Source organism: Pipistrellus hanaki (assembly GCF_964339955.1).
Source record: "Pipistrellus hanaki genome assembly, chromosome: 18".
In the NCBI taxonomy this organism is placed as follows: Eukaryota; Metazoa; Chordata; class Mammalia; order Chiroptera; family Vespertilionidae; genus Pipistrellus; species Pipistrellus hanaki.
In genome coordinates, this window is record NC_140520.1 from 37,002,355 (window position 1) to 37,019,557 (window position 17,203).

At 41.2% G+C, this 17,203-nt stretch overlaps 2 protein-coding genes across 24 annotated transcripts in view; one reads left to right on the forward strand and one right to left on the reverse strand.

Annotated features, from left to right (window-relative positions):
• Positions 1-1,243: 1,243 nt before the first annotated feature.
• Positions 1,244-17,203, reverse strand: part of DCAF6 (DDB1 and CUL4 associated factor 6) — an 83,003-nt gene continuing 67,043 nt past the window's right edge. For 14 of the 23 annotated variants that reach the window (XM_084867043.1, XM_084867042.1, XM_084867040.1 and 11 more), the window contains 6 exons: positions 16,510-16,837; positions 6,783-6,921; positions 5,201-5,357; positions 4,361-4,449; positions 2,573-2,678; positions 1,244-1,709 (listed from right to left, as the gene is read on the reverse strand). In XM_084867043.1, coding sequence (XP_084723169.1) covers positions 1,645-1,709; positions 2,573-2,678; positions 4,361-4,449; positions 5,201-5,357; positions 6,783-6,921; positions 16,510-16,837 — 884 coding nt within the window. In that variant the 3' untranslated portion in view covers positions 1,244-1,644. Of the gene's footprint in view, positions 1,710-2,572; positions 2,679-4,360; positions 4,450-5,200; positions 5,358-6,782; positions 6,922-9,546; positions 9,589-16,509; positions 16,838-17,203 lie in introns of all 23 variants that reach the window. The other 9 variants (XM_084867041.1, XM_084867034.1, XM_084867025.1 and 6 more) reach the window with 1 other exon arrangement.
• Positions 13,701-14,234, forward strand: LOC311613361 (small ribosomal subunit protein uS19-like). Its single transcript, XM_084867199.1, has one exon. The coding sequence runs from the start codon at positions 13,749-13,751 to the stop codon at positions 14,184-14,186; it is 438 nt and encodes a 145-aa protein (XP_084723325.1). The 5' UTR covers positions 13,701-13,748; the 3' UTR covers positions 14,187-14,234.

The window sequence follows — 17,203 nt, forward strand, 5'->3', positions numbered from 1 at the left end:
TCTCTCTTCCTCTCTAACAATGAATAAAAAAATCACTTAAAATAACAACTTTACAGCAGTTTTGGGTTCCAAGCAAAACAGCAGAAAGGTCAGGTCCCACATACTTCTGCCCATCCCCCCGTCCCATCCTGCCCGGAGGGTACCCAGACCATTTTGATTTTCGGTTGCTTTTCCTGCCAGTTACTCCTGACCCCCTGGAGCCCTCCAGTAGCCCGTCCTGCCAGCTTTTCAGCACTCTAAGAATCCCTGCAACTGCTTCACTCCAGTGAGAATGATGTCCTGGATGTGCTGACAGTAGTGTTTTCAGTTACTCTGTAGAGTGCCTCCTCCTCTGGGTGTCATGGGGCCCTAACTCAGCCCCTGGGAGATGGAGCAGGAGCCCAGACAAGTCAGGTGGCCCCAGCAGGTCACAGAGCTAATTGGGAACCAGGAACTAAGACCCTGGCACTTTCCAGAAGTTATCTGTAGCCAAGTCAGCTGCCCTGTTTTACTAAAACCCTAATTTCTTCTCTTCACCCACTTACCTCGTTCTCCAATGTGGAGACACCTGTGCATGCAGGGCAAGGGCCAGGGGTGGCGGTCCCGCTCCAGTGACTGAGCCACCGAGGGGGCTTTTCCTCTCCACAAAGCCAACCTGCCATCAGCAGCAGGGCCCCACGTGTGCAGCCACCTGGGAAGATGCGACCCCGGTCTCCACACCGGAGAGGGGTGCTCTGCTTGGCTAACCTATGAGCCTCATGGCCCAGCCGGAGAAAAGGATGACAATTTAAAAGTGGGAAGGGAGGGTGACTGAAGGGTTAAGTGTGCAGGAACAGATTCAGGTCATAACCTATAAGTTACAGGGCAGGGTTCCGATGGCTGGACTGCAGGTGGACACTGGAGCTAAGGAAGGCCAGGATGTAGAAGACAGGGTGGTCACAGCTCTCAGCTGGAATCTAGCTGAAGTCAGGAGGACAGGAAGCCAGGGCCCCCAGAACTAGCCTATGCTCTTATAGCATGTGAACCCAGACGCTCTGGTCTCAGCTGGGCCTGACTCCTGTCTGTGGGTAACGCAGTCTCACTGATCATTAAGATGATGATTGATGGTGAAGATGAAGCACTTTGGAATGAGACATGAGTAATTCTCTTCTATGTGATTCGGTCACAAGTCAAAACAGAAAAGATGGTTATAACTAGAGAAACTATGTGATAGGAAAGACTGGAAAACACAGGCCAGGGTAACAGGCATTAAAACAATGTCAAATTCAGGAGATCTTACAACAACCAGCTTCTTTAATTAGAAAGCAACAAACATGCAAATGGCAAGTGTAGAAATTTATTTGAACCAACATTGTCTCTACCATGAGAACTGCTCTTCAACGTTGATCCAAGCTCCCCCGTGCGGAGGCTGGCAGTATTGCACTTTCGTTGCTAGCACTCCTCATACATGGCAACTAGGTTTTAAAACATTCTGCTAGTTTTATTTCACACACTCTCTCAAGTTCATGCACACAATCACTCCACACCAATGTCAGGTTATCCCCCGCAAAAGGGAAAACTCCAAAAACCATAACCTTAAAATTGCACTGAAGCTCTGTAAAGAAAAAAATATAAGTGTCTTATACAAATATCAAAACATCCTAAGTGCTGGCCACTCAGAGTTGCTTATTCCTCATCCTCGTTTTCATTCTCCTGACCGGAGCCTTCTGATCGGTCACCCTCCAACCGGTCTGGAAAACAGATATGAGATTCGTTAAAAGAAATACTTTTAGGGTTATGATTAAGATAATCTTCAATGCCTTTTATGTAAGGCTGCTTAAAATGTATAGAACTCAACACACTACGATGTAAAATTCAGTTCACCACTGTGTGTACATACTAAATTTTTGCCTCTACAGGGGAATTTTAAAAAATAAAGGAAACAACAGTATTAACTTTGAAAATGGATGTCATTCTAAACAAACATTTTTTAAAACACTACAGATGGCTTTGCCACGTGTCTGGTGTGGCCTGGGTAAGTCATTACAGAAAGCCCGTTGAGAAGGCTGGAGCTCAATGAGGGTGGTCACTGTTGCCGTGAACTGACGGGATGCTCAGCACAGGGAGATATTTCATTCATGAGGTCAGTGAACATACTCTTGATGATAATAAATACTGGAACTTTTTCTTGTTATGAGCATAGCTTTTTTTGAATTCCTTCCTGAATAGTAGTTACAATATATGCATTTTGTGTTATCTGTGACACTGAGCCTCAGTTTATCACTTAAGACAAAACAAAGATGAAGAAAACAGAGAGGTGCCTGTTCAGCCTCCCTAGCATGCTACCTTTCTTTCGTCTGGGCTCTGCCGACCTGGAGCGAATGGACCGCTGAAGGCATTTATGATGACAAGGCCTGTGTAGGAGCCTCCACTCAGAGAAGCAGCGGGGACTGTCTGTCATTGTGATGCTTTCCAGTAAGTGAGGTTCATCACATGAGTTACTGTGCTAATGAGCTGCCTCCATTGTGTGACACAGGAAGTCACAGATAAATGTTAGGTAACACCATGCTGTTGAGACATAGTCCTAACTGGAACAGAGGCTGGCTGTTCTTACCGGCCCGGATGTGGTTCAGGGAGGCCAGCATGCGGAGCATGAAGGAGGCGGGCACTGTGATGGTGTTCCTGGTCTCCTCCAGCATGAGCTCATTCCGAGTGATCACCTGGGCAATGAAACCACGGTCAGAGACACAGAGTGCCCGCCCCGCCCCTGGAGGTTAGGAGAATGGTAGGAAAAGAGCGGCCTGCCATCCCCAGATGCCTGCTGTCACGTTTCCCTGTTAAGGCTTCTCAAGGCCAAACAGTTACTTTGACTTGCGTGTGAGGAGTAAGATGAGAGAACATGCCTCATGTGATTGGCAGGAAGACAAAGGTCAACTCTAGTTGCTAAAACATCCAAGAATTCAATTTATCTTTACTTGTTCCCCAGAGCAGTCTACACTGTGCAGAGGAGAACAGGTACCTTTGGGACAAAGTCGTGTTAAATTATTGTCCCTGGCTCACGTGGCTCCTCTGAGAGCTGTTACCTTCACTGAGGCGAAGTAATCTTGAAAAACAAACCTTTGGACAAGAGCTACCAACGCCCTGTGTCCGAAGCACCAAGGAAGGAGCCAGCTGAATATCTGTGGCTCTGAGGAACCCAATGCATACCATGGGCAGAGGAAAGAAGGAAGAGGAAAAGCGGAGTGTGGGAAGGAAGAGAGGGAAGCCTGAGAGGAGAAAGATGCCTTCTGGCCAACAGTCCCCAGTGAAATGACCACTCTCTCAGCTCCTGGGTCCCTCGGGGCCCTTTACGGTCCAAAATGAGCTTTCCAGTCTGACTGAGCAGCTTTCCCTCGCACTGTAGGTTCTGCACATGGATGTTTCCTTTACCTTCTAACAACGTGGAACCTGCTGGCCCCGTGTCTCCAGCGCTCCTGTGCTCCTGTCTGCCTGGTGAACGCAGTCCTAGCGACTTTTATAGCCTCCGTGAGGATGTCCCCACCCCATCGACTCCATTCACAAGCAGCTTTACTTCTCTAAGGCTTCCAAACGCTGGCATACACCTCAGACACTGACTGCACCATACTGTGCTGAATGTCTGTTCCTCTTACCCATGCGCTCTGAGCGCAGGGCTGACATTGCTGTGTGTCTATTCAATGAGGAGAAGCACCCAAGGGAACTGTGCTGAGCTGTCCACCTCACCTGAGTGCTGCTTGACCCATTTACTAACATTTTTAAGTGACAGATCCTTATTTACCTATTTGTGCCCTCATCTACCCATAGGAGTTCAGCAATGATTGGCTGATTAATGCAATGGACCCTAGTTATTATAAGAAATCTATGGAAATCAACAAATGAAAACCCTAGTTGAAGCTTAGAAATCAGCTTTCTTATCCTAATTTCATAAACAACCTAGCCCTTCACTGAACTCAATTAGAAAACTACTGATTTAACAAGAAGCTGAGGAAATCTTAAAATAGAACAAAGGAAAAGATTCTCATCATTTGTGCTGCTACCTCTCGGCCATAATGACGAAGATGCTGCAGTGAAACGAGTTTTCTCAAAAGGACAGTGTTTTTAATGATTCTTTACTGCAGTAGGCAGTCAACCTATTTTTCTTAAACTACAAAACACTTAATGCGCTATTACTAATACTCAGTCTTCTAATTAGCAAAATACTAGTTCAATTTTTACCTCTAGGCATGGTTTTATCTTCATTTTTCTTTTTCTTAAAACTGACTTCCTTACCTGCATGAAATTGTTTTATGTTACCAATTAAGGGAAGAGCTGCTTTGATATTTCTTAAGAAAGCATTTCAGGAACAAGGTAAGCTATGGTCTAATAAATGCAATAAACATCTTACTTCATCAGCAAGTTTTCGGTTAAAAATCCTTGACTCCTCCAGTGGTGACCAGATCTTGATGTCATAATCTATGCCAGACGAGGCTAGAACTAGAAACAAAAAGTACAGTTAACATAAACTCAGAACACAAGCATTTATCCAAGCTATGTACACAGACACGTGTGTGTGTGTGTGTGTGTGTGTGTATACAATGTGTTTGTAGGGTACAGACGCAGGCATATGTACATATACATCAGGGCCTCAAATACAGTCGTTCTGTTTGACGTCTTTTCACTGTGCCACTGATGAGATGCTGCAAGAACTTAACCTTGTTTATAACCATTAGCTTAGAATAGAATCGGTTTTGTTCCATGTTGTTTCACTTAAAGTTGCATATCCTATCTATGACGTTCAGTGAGGACTTCCTGTGTGTACATCACAGCAAAGGCGAGCTGCAGTGGAAATGTACTGATGCATGTGTTAACTGAGAATATTATTTTGAAGATTTCCTAAAAGCCACTCTAGAATATCAATTCAAGACTATGGGCAATTTCCAATGGAAGGCAAGAGCACACCAGTGAGCCTTGCAGATTCCATTTGGATAAGTAGTGAGTTCAATCAGCCAAACCTCTTATGGCTAAAACAGTTAGAAGAAATATTAGAACACTCTTTAACCTACTTCACCATACTTTCTGCCCAAAGCAGGTTATAAGTGTGCTTTGGTTTTAAACCCAAGCAGAGATGAAGTGACTCCTGTGGCTGCTACAAACAATTCGGAGTTTTGTATGTGAACTAGAACACCGCTGGGCTGATGAGCCACACTAATGATTTCTAGCTTTGCCTTATGCACGGTCATCTTACTTGGGTCAAATGGATGTGGCTGCAGGCAGTTCACCACGTGATTGTCAGCCTCCAGAAGCATTAAGTGCTCAGCGGTGTGACGATCCCAGATGAATATATGGCCGCAGTCAGAACCACTCATCACAAAGTTAGCACCCCAGAAATTGGCTTCTTTTATCTAAGGTTTAAGAAAAGAAAGTTATAAGGAAATTCAAATCACAGTTATTAAAATAAAGACTTATTCTATTCTTGTGTTAAAAAAATTAATTGGCTTAGAAAATAAAACACAAATTGAAGAGCGTCCTGGTCTTTTAGTATCTACAAATCCTGGTAGATTTGCCAGCAAAGAGAACCCGGCCTTCAGTAATGACGAGTCCCCCACGAGGACAGGGATGTGTTTTTGTTCAATACTGTGTTTATCGTGCCTGCAACGGCTCTTAGCACACAATAGGTGCTGAATAAATTAACTGCTAAATGAATGAATGAAATTTCTCAGTTTTCGACAGTATAACAAAAAGTACCAATCTTTTTCTTAGTTCTTTGAAGTTCTCATAAATAAGAAGAAAAGATATAAACACATGTACTTTTATGAAGCAATGAGACAAAGGAATAGACAGTTGGAGTAGTTATGATGACATTTTTTTTCAATGGATGCATACTAATAAACCATCAAAGTCTTTGTGCTTCAGATCGGATTCTCCAGTCATTTTATCTGCAACTGTCACTGCTATTTTTGGGAGAGCAAAAGAGGAGAACCCATTCTGTTCTTACTTGAAGCTGTTATTTTACTTGCTTATCTTTTTTTCTTATTCCAGCCCCTAATTATTTTCCTCTAAAATTTTAACCAGCAAAATGCAAGAAATGTAAATTGGTTACTTCTATTAATAACAGTATTATTTTTTGAATGATTAAACTGTTACTACCACTGATTTCTATAGAGAGCTTATTATTTCCCTAAAGTAAGAAAGCAGTTTAAAACCGATTCTATAGATACGTTTGAGAACTCAGTGAATGTGAAAACAGCACTTTCTAGACAGAAATGGTTCAGAATCACAGTTCTGACACACTAGCCACCTCCCAATATTCGCTTAGTAAGTGACGGATGTAGCACTGGGTGCACAGATGTGGGGACTGTAAAAACTGGAAAAGACCTTAGAGATCATCAGATCTATTCTGTTCAGTTCACAGATGAGGAACTTGAAGTTCAGGGAGCAAAGTGACTAAAACCAACCTTGACTTGTCATCTTAACGGGGTGATGATGAAAGCAACCTGACTATATTTCTCAATGAATCCGATTTCATATAGCCAAACCCTTCTCTCCAAAACAATCTACTAGAAAAGTACACAGCAAGTGTGAGAGCACAAAGAAGCAGCACTGGTTACTTGTACAAGCTAAAAATTTAAACTACAATAATTCCTGGGTAAAGTTTCCTTAAAAAAACTATTGGTCTCTCCTGATAAATCACAGGACTAGAAGAGATAACTATGAAGGTGCCAGCTATACTGGAGCCACACTGGCAATACAGGAGGATAATTGTTATGCAAAAACAGTCATGCTATGAAAGTGCACATTCTGTAAAGAATGCCACGAGCACTTGGTACCATTGTCCTGGAGTTGCGATGGCCCTTATAAACCATCTTCACTAGTGGCCTTCTAATGTTCAGAGTGTCCAGTTCTTCCATTTCCTTCCTTTCTTTCCTCCGCCTGAAAAACTCCTGAATTCGGGCAACAGCAGAGCGTCTATGAGTTACATATGAAAAGAAAAGAACAGAAGTAAGTGAAAAACACTCACAGGCTCCTGTGGAATCAATGATGCACATTTAAGTCAGTAAGTCAGAAAATATGTAGACTACATATTATCTCAGTAAGGCACCCCACGGAAAGCATCAAAAGACAAACATGACAGTGGGACTCCAGGAGAGTAGTTGAGTTACTAGAACAAGATGTTTTAGTGAATAGGTCACTTAGATTCGGTCCTGGCTAGGACGGTAAGGGGAGCAGCATGCGGCACACTGGGGTTCAAAGGGCTATATTATAAAAATGTAATCCAGACAAATTCGTGTGCAGTTTTCCACAAATAAAACAAGTCCTATAGTCCATGCCATTTTTCCTCTCTACTTTAGGAAATGTAAAGGCATAAATAAAAACCAAAAGAAATTAAGGGTAACATGTAATAGCAATAGATAAACGTATGTTTTGAGGTTTTGTTTAAAGATGTTCCCAGCAAGAACAGATGAGTCAAGAGAAAAGAGAATAAATATTAACATAGGTGCAATAAAGAAAGACCTTCCCAGAGCATCTAAGCTATATGGACTCCACGGTGGAATACAGACTTGGGGCAAGTGAGGCAGACTTTACTCTCCTAAGAGCTCAGCTTATGACAGAGCTGGAGACTGAAGACTGATTTACTTATTAGAAGAAACTTGTCCTAACACATGATACTACTTAATAAGTTTCTTAGTCTGAATATGTCATTTAAAACATTGTGTTTCAACATGTAATAGACCAAAAATCTAAAATATATAAAAAGTCTATTAAGTCAGTAAGAAAAATGAACACTGTAACAGAAAAATAGGCCAAGTACATGAGTAGAAAAATTACAGAAGAAATGAATGGTTAGTAAATATGTGAGAAGATGCTCAGCCTTACTAATAATGAGATAACGATAAAACAATCTGATCTATTAGATGAACAAAACTTCTATCTGTCAGTGAGTGGCAAGAATGCAGGAAAACAGGCATTGTTGCTGGGAGCTGAAAGCGGTTCCCTAGGTAAAAAGAGAGTGCACTCTTTTATTGTAAAATTTCCATTGAACACATATACATACATATGAAGAACACCAAGCAGCAAACAAATATTCCTTAAAAGCCTACTGTTTGCAAAGTTGTTTTTGAGAATATTAGTTACCATTTCTTTTATGATTCATTATACTAACTTGGTGTATGATTTAAAATTCATAGACAGTAATATGTATGGAAAATTTCAGAAGTAAACTCTTGTGCAACCACTAAAAGAATAAAATAAAAGTATAATTGATATGCCAAGAAAGGAAAGAAAATGGGTGCCTATAAAATGCTGAGTTAAAATCACAAAAGGCAGAAAATGAGTGGAAGACAAAAATAGGAATGAGGACAAGGGCAGGAAGAGACTGCCTTTCCTTAGAAATTTCCCAGACCCTCTCTCTGGAAGAAAGAAGCAACTGAGGCAGAGCAGGAGTCTAATCTCATTCCCTCTGAGGGAGGTAAGGGTCACATTTCTGTTTATCACCGTTCACCAGTTCATAATAATCTCCACTTCAATGGTTAAATGTGACTCATTTAACGCAACATGATATTTTTTAGTTGCAATCTTCATTGTAAGAGCAGAAACTGGCTTTGAGTACTTGGGATAAAAAGAATAAACCAGAAATTCAAAAAAGCCCTGAAACAAATTCCATTTTATTGTTATTTAACTAGAAAGTGACAATTGGCAACAGACCAATTTGCTAAAAGTTACTTCAAACATACCTTAATGTGAAAACAGCCTAGAAACACCAGCATAAAAGCAAAAACAATTTGAGACATAACAGGGGATTTCTTAGTTTTTGGCTTATTTTGTATTCCCCATGGGGAACTCTACCATTGTTGTATTCCTGATTGTTGCTATATATTGTGTCATATTCCACTTTGTTTCAGGAACAAATGGTAAATAATAGGCATATGCCACCAGAATAAGGTACCAGGTTCATTTAGTCAGTATACCAGGTTTTGTGTGGATAAATAATGGTTTAATGTCAGATTTTAAAATGTACCCCCGTGTTAGTCTTCAGCTTGCAGAAGTGTTTGAGAGTTGTGTATTGTCTTGATGTGTTGCCTTATTACGTTATTAAGGTATTTGTAAGAATACAGCTTTCTTTTTGAAAAATCAGAATCTTTATGCACAGAATTAGATTCAAGTCCATTTTTAATGATCTCAAAAAAATGAGATAATGACGAAAAGTTGCTAATTGTTATCCCAAACAGCTTTAAAAATACCCTACAATGAAAAAAAAAAATACCCTACATTGCATTTCTCAATAACGTAGTCAAAGCAAGTTACCAACATTAAAGTACATCATTTCAGTTGTAGTCGCTTTGGCATACGACACACTAGACGTGAGCATCCGTTAGGTGTGCATACAGGACATTTCCTTCATTCTGTCCCCATGCAGTCATGCAGCTACGACAGTTCGTGAAAAGCAACCTGCTTTACAAATCTTAGCCCTGAAGAGTTCAGTACGTTCCAGGAGTATTAACTGTTAATAGGAAAGGTGGTTAGCTGTGGAAAGGACGACCTGGCAAATTCATAGTAAAAAAAATAAAAGAATGAAGGAACATACTGAATTACCTCATTATTCTATCACCTATTGTTGTTCCTCTGATAATAAATCTAGTGAAGGGAACACAATAAAGTCACTCACAGACCTCAGAGAACCAGATATGTAAAGCATCAAGGTCACCATTTCATCCAAACATCTCAACCTTAAAAAACCTTTGCTGCTCTTTGTGATTTAGGGTATTATGTGAGAATGTCATTCAACTAAATAGTTGAATGAATGGTTGAGGAAATGAAGGAAGCAGAAACACTCACTGAAGGCAGATTAGAAGGAAGACCCTGCACTTAACTCCTCTCTCTGTCTTTTAAACAGGTTAGAAACCAGCCCTGTTCCAGCGGAGGGACCTGCCAGGACTCAGATCTTCCATTCCATCCCCTGGGCACCTGGGAGACCCCTCAGGGCTGAGCTGCTCTTTGGGAAATAACTAATTAAGCCCCAAGTTGACCCACTGTCCTAACCAGAAGTCTATATAACAAGGGAGCGAAGGACAACACAGCTTTTAATGCCCTGGGAACACTGTTTCTTCTCTATGATTATTCTTTTTTCTCTGCAATTTTCTTCAACCTGTTAACCGGGGAGTTCCCTTTTTAATTACGCAACGTACAACGGGTGCATACTCTTTCACTAGGACGTGTCAGTACGTCACGCCCAGCGGACGTAATTTTATATTATTTTTTTAATTTATACTTAATTAAAATAAATGGAATACATATTTTTTTCGCTTATTTATATATAAAGCACAAAGGAAAATACGAAATTACAAACAAATAGAAAAGAATAGCAACAAAAAAATGGAAACATCAAATTAAAAAATTATAGCCGAAACTGGTTTGGCTCAGTGGATAAAACATCGGCCTGTGGACTGAAAGGTCCCGGGTTCGATTCCAGTCAGAGGCATGTACCTTGGTTGCGGGCGCATCCCCAGTAGGGGGTGTGCAAGAGGCAGCTGATCGATGATTCTCTCTCATCGATGTTTCTAACTATCCCTCTCTTTTCCTCTCTGTAAAATATCAATAAAATATAAAAAATAATAAATTTTACAAACAATTATAAAGATTACAAAAAATATATACTGTCCCTCTCAGGGTACAACATATATTTCAAGGACGTATTCATATGTCCTACCCGTTCCCGATAGTGTTTATGTTTGACGTATTTATAGGTCCTGCTCCATTAACGGTTAATTACGCAACCTGTAACGGGCGCGTACTCTTTCACTAGGACGTGTCAGTACGTCATGCCCGGAGGACGTAATTTCATATAATTTTTTTATTTATACTTAATGAAAATAAATGAAATATATATATATTTTCGTTTATTTATATATATAAAGCACAAAGGAAAATACAAAATTACAAAAAAAAATAGAAAAGAATACCGACCAAAAAAAATGGACACGTCGAATTAAAAAATTATAAATTTTACAAACAATGATAAAGATTACAAAAAATAGCCGATACGGGTTTGGCTCAGTGGATAGAGCGTCGGCCTTCGGACCTAAAGGTCCCAGGTTCGATTCCGGTCAAGGGCATGTACCTTGGTTGCCAGCACATCCCAGTACGGGGTGTGCAAGAGGCAGCTGGTCGATGTTTCTCTCTCATCGACGTTTATAGCTCTCTATCTCTCTCCCTTCCTCTCTGTAAAGAAATCAATAAAATATATATTAAAAAAAAGTCATTAACAGGCTTAGAGGGTTAATGTCTTGTATTTTGGAGTCTGTAACCACAACCTATTCGCAGGAAGCTTATTTAGATGCCCCCAGTTCTGAGCAGAGAATTCCTGAACTTCACAGGCGGAAGAGCTACTAGCTAGGCCTCTGCCCTCTAAGATGAATTAGGCACCTTGAAAACACTTTACATAAAAACAATTCACCCACTCCCAGGCATGTGTGTCTACTTCTAAATCCAGTACATAGAATCACTACGGGATACACATACTATTTTTATGTATTGTTTTATCAATATCACTTTTATTTCTTCCTTCACTTTAGTTTCACTTACTCTTCTATGCTCCTGCCCCAGGCCAAGTTCACAGGGACCTAATATGTGGGAGTCACACTTTTCAATGTTCTAAACTCTGGGGATCTGCCAGTCACCGTGTTTTACCATATACTCTTGCCTGGTTCTCTACCACAGTGTTTTTCAACCTTTTTTGGGCAAAGGCACACTTGTTTCATGAAAAAAATCACAAGGCACACCACCATTAGAAAATGTTAAAAAATTTAACTCTGTGCCTATATTGACTATATATAAAGTAATTCTCTTGAATAGGAATCAAATAAACACAAAGAAAGTATTTTATAATTACTTTATTATGAAATATTAAGTAAACAAAATAGTGAAAAATTATAAAATTCTTGTCTTGTCTGCACCTACGGCACACCAGGCAACATCTCGCGGCACACTAGTGTGCCGCGGAACAGCGGTTGAAAAACGCTGCAGAGTGACTGGCTACAAAGGGAAACAGCAAACTCTGGCTTTTGGACCTAATCCTGCAGCTAAGAAGAGTTTTTGTATTTGTAAATGGTGACATTTTAAATGATTATACAAGGACCTACATAACAGCCTCCATTTTGCCTCTTGGCCAGCAAAACCTAGGAGATTCACGCTCTGGCCTTTGAGGGAAAAGTCTGTCGACCTCTGCTATAGGTTCCAGTTCTGTTTACACCGAAACTAGCTGTAGTTAATAAGAGCATTCCATTTTAAAATAGCCATGTTAGTTGTTAAGGTCTTTATTTTCTGAGACATTTCCTCTCATGCTTAATCTCAGCCCAAAAGTAAAAACCAAGGTCGTATTTATTTAACCAAAATTTAAGAATACAAATCTTTAAAAAGATATCATTACTCTGCATTGCAAAGAACTGTTTTGATATTTTTATTAAATGTTTGTCCAAAATGGCTTGGCTATAAACTTTTTAGGTTTCATTTTTTAAAATTAAATTTGGGCTCTGGCCTGTGTTACTCAGTTGGTTGGGGCATCATCTCATAAAGTGAAAGGTTTCGAGTCAGGGCATGTATGGGGGACAACCAATCAATGTTTCTGTTTCTCTATCCTCTATCTTCCCCCTCCCCCCCTTTCCCTTCTCTTAAAAAAAAAAACCAAAAAACAAACAAACAAACAAAAAATCAAGCCCTGGCTGGGCTGGTTTGGCTCAGTGGATAGAGCATCAGCCTGCAGACTGAGGGGTCCAAGGTTAGATTCCGGTCAAGGGCATGTACCTGGGTTGCGGGCACATCCCCAGTAAGGGAGTGTGCAGGAGGCAGCTGATTGATGTTTCCCTCCCATCAGTATTTCTGGCTCTCTGTCTCTCTCCCTTCCTCTCTATTAAAAAAATCAATAAAAATATATTTTAAAAATCAGTAAGTATGTCCTCAGGGGAGGATTAAAAAAACAAAACAAAACGCAATTTGGGACAAAAGAAATTATGAGCTCTACTATGTAATTCTTTATAGAAATTAAAGTACAGACCTAAATACACACTTCCACCATTTTTAATTTCGGACCATTTTTTCTACCCTAACCAAACTAACCTTGATCAGCTTCTCTGTAAGGCATGCACACTTTAATTGGGCATCCTATCCACGTGTGAAATGTATCCTGAGACCTCAAGAACTGAATTTTTTACAACAGAGCTCTGGGTCCTTTGTACCTTCAGAAATAAATTCTCAAAAATCATATGCCTACTTACAAGCTGGTAAATGGTTCTTTCCCATGTTCCTAAGAAGCAAAGGGTCTTAAACTTTCTCACTTTAGAATAAAAATCAACATAGCTATGCCTCTGAATTCAGAAGATGGCAGCAGTCTCAGGATGAAGAGCCCACAGAAGGGCAGAGATAGTAAAGTATATTTTATACAGGTAGCTCAAGACTTAAGATGGTGCTATGGAAGTTAGGAACCTTAAAAACTATTTAGATGAAAGTCATTTCATCTAAGTAGTTTTTACAAATTTTTGGTAATTAGTTGGGAAAGAATAATTCAAAGAAAATTCCTAAATATCAAAGAAAAATTGATGAAACTGTGAAGCAGTGGTCATAAACAGTTTGGCATCACATTCATATGTACATCTTTATAGAGCACGGTATTTAATTTCGTAAGTTTAATAAACTGTTTTCCATGTTTTTATAAGTGGCTTGTGTACTGTCCTCTGTTCTTCAAATGAGTTTCTTTAGGGGTAAGAATTTTATCCTTCGGCTTTTTCCGGGGAACAGACAAGATGGCGGAAGTGGAGCAGAAGAAGAAGCGGACCTTCCGCAAGTTCACCTACCGCGGCGTGGATCTGGATCAACTGCTTGACATGTCATATGAGCAGTTGATGCAGCTGTACAGTGCCCGGCAGCGGCGGCGGCTAAACCGGGGCCTGCGGAGGAAGCAGCATTCGCTTCTGAAGCGCCTGCGCAAGGCCAAAAAGGAGGCCCCGCCCATGGAGAAGCCAGAGGTGGTGAAGACACACCTGCGGGACATGATCATCCTGCCGGAGATGGTGGGCAGCATGGTGGGCGTCTACAATGGCAAGACCTTCAATCAGGTGGAAATCAAGCCTGAGATGATTGGCCACTACCTGGGTGAGTTCTCCATCACCTACAAGCCCGTGAAGCACGGCAGGCCTGGCACTGGAGCCACCCACTCCTCCCGCTTCATCCCTCTCAAGTAGTTAATAAAAAGCGGACTTACCTCAAAAAAAAAAAAAAAAAAAAAAGAATTTTATCCTTCGGTGACTCTACCATGTCCTACAGAATAAAACAAAGTACCGTGTTTCCCCGAAAATAAGACATCCTCTGAAAATAAGACCTACTTACAGGTTTCCTTCTGAGTGAAATATAAGGCATCCCCCCGAAAATAAGGTGCCCCCCCGCCCAGGCTAAACATGAGAGATTTGGTCCACTGATTCTGAAAGAAATGGAGTCACAAGAAATTCATCAGGAAATTCAGGAATTGGATTGTTATGATGATGTTCAAGAAGATGATGACATGATTGTCATTGAATAAATGAGTAAATTCTTGATACTGCAGGATTCACAGTTTGTCTGGTTTGTGTTGACAACTACCGTACTACCGTACCGTATACAGGTAATAAATTTCCTTTATTTTCATTTAACAATAAATGTGTACCATATTCTTATTCATGGAAAAATAAGACATCCCCTGAAAATAAGACCTAGCACATCTTTGGGAGCAAAAATTAATATATGACACTGTCTCATTTTCGGGGAAACAGGGTACTCTGTTTTTTAAAAAAATGCACCTTAGGTCTAGAATATAGAAAACCCATGCTTAGTACCTCAGATTCCTCAAGTATAAAGCACACTTGGTAAAAAAATGTGTTGTAATTAGCCCAGACAGAAGCTGCTAAATAATTATGATTTTCTGCAAGTGTCTAGTATCTATTAAAAATACAATTTCTTATTTAAGCAAACAAATCTGGAAAGTTATATAGTATGTTTTATTAAAAAGTGGATAATTTTATTTTTCATTATGATCTTAGTATTGTTTTTGTTACCTATGTACAGAAAAAAAACAAGGACATGTGTCCTCAAGAGGCCTTAAACATACAGACTTAAACACAACTCTCACTCTCCACCTTTAGAAACCATCAATGTGATTTTCTAAATGTGCTATGCCTGCTAACCTTGTGGGACTCCCTCTGGGTACGGAAAGTGTTAGTTGTCCAGAACATATGGTAAGAACGCTGAAGACTAATGTGGGCAGGTAGAGACGTATGATTAATCTCCAAGTACAAATACAGAGTAAAGTACCTGACCATGTTAGGAATTCAATTCTTTTTTTTTTAAATATATTTTTTACTCGAGGCCTGGTGCATGAACTCGTGCACCAGTAAAGTTTCTCGGCCTGGCCTGTGGGATCAGGCCAACACTGGCTTTCCAACATCCCCCAAAGGGTCCTGGATTGTAAGAAGGTGCAGGCGAGGCCAAGGGACCCCACTGGTGCATGATTGGGGCTGGGAAGGGGGCGCCAGGGAGGGACTGTGGGAGGGACCGTGGGAGGGCTCCAGGGCATGTACAAACCATCTTGCTCAGTCCTGATTGGCCGCGCCAGAGGGCAGATGCTCCAAGCTGACCTACCAGTTGGAGCATCTGCCCCTTGGCGGTCAGTGCATGTCATAGCATCTGGTCAACTGGTTGACTGTCTGCCCCCTCGTGGTCAGTGCACATCATAGTGAGCAGTTGAGTGGTCTTAGCATATCATTAGCATATTACACTTTGATTGGTTGAATCAATAACCAGACAACTGGACACTTAGCATATTAGGCTTTCATTATATAGGATTGATTTCAGAGAGGAAGGGAGAGGGAGAGATAGAAACATCAATCATTGATCGGCTGCCTCCTGCATGCCCCACACTTGGGATCGAGCCCGAAACATGGGCACGTGCCCTGACAGGAATCAAACTGTGACCTCCTGGTTCACAGGTCAATGCTCAACCGCTGAGCTATGTTGACTGGGTAGCAATTCAATTCTTTATCATGGTTATATTTGTTATTTGGTGTAATTTTTCAGTTTCTAAATTAAGTTACTAAAATTTAGTATAAATCAGAGAAAAATAATGTTCTCAAAACAAGAACTGCTATCACACTACCTTATCAGTGTCTACAGAAAAGCAGATACACTTAAGAGTAAAAAGTATCCAAAACCTGCTAAAGGACAGGATGTCCACCAGGCAGTAGGATGGCTAAATATACCGCCTTCACACTAGGCTGCTGGGCGTCCCTCCCTCCCGTCTGCAAGCTGAGGAGCGGCCTCAGTGCAGAGAAACGCGAGACTGCTCCCTCTTCATGCACACTCTGCTTAGAGAAGGTACATGTGAAATGACTTTGTTTGAAAAGCTCCATAAGTTTACATGACTAAGACATCCTTAGAGAAAGCAACTGTCCAAAATGGAGACTCTTTTATGTGACTTCAAAGACAGACTTGTGAATTATACTTTTTACAGTTCATTTCAATTAAAAATGTACCAACCTGTCCCCAGGTCCTGCTCGATACCTGGCACCTGGGATCAGGACTGGGTCATCGTCACTGTCATCGGTGTCCTGAAGAGCAGAGTCTGTGGCTGCCGTTTCCTCGGGAGGCACGGGCCCCACAGCTTCGGTCTGTGTCTTAGGCTCAGCATCAGGGCTACTGGGATGGGCAGTGCTGTCAGCACTGGTTTGATCCGAAGTCCCTGGTTCCCAGCCTTTCTCAGACAAAGCAGTGTCTTCTGGAACCCCACAAGGACTGTCAGGATTGAAGTCGTTCCTTTCTCCTGAGCTGGAATCTGACGGCTCAGATGAGAACTTGTCTGATTGTGCTGTTGGAAAGTAAAGTAGTAACAGATGGTCATGTCAGCAACCTTGACTATTTTATCTAACTCCAAAGCAGACACAGACATTTTCCAATATAAAGTATCTATATATATAAAATCCTAAGCAACTGTTCTGTTCCACTGTTCACTATGACGGTACTGACCACAAGGGGGCAGATGCTCAATGCAAAAGCTGCCCCTGGTGGTCAGTGTGCTCCCCAGCAGGAACGCCACTCAGCTGACCGACGGGCGCCAGACGCCGGGCTCACAGCTGGCAAGTGTGGCTGCAGCGGCGCAAGCCTCTCCAGTGGACACTCCCTGTGTGCGCCCCTTCCCCTTCCGGATCAGGACCAGGATCGAGACTGGCATTGG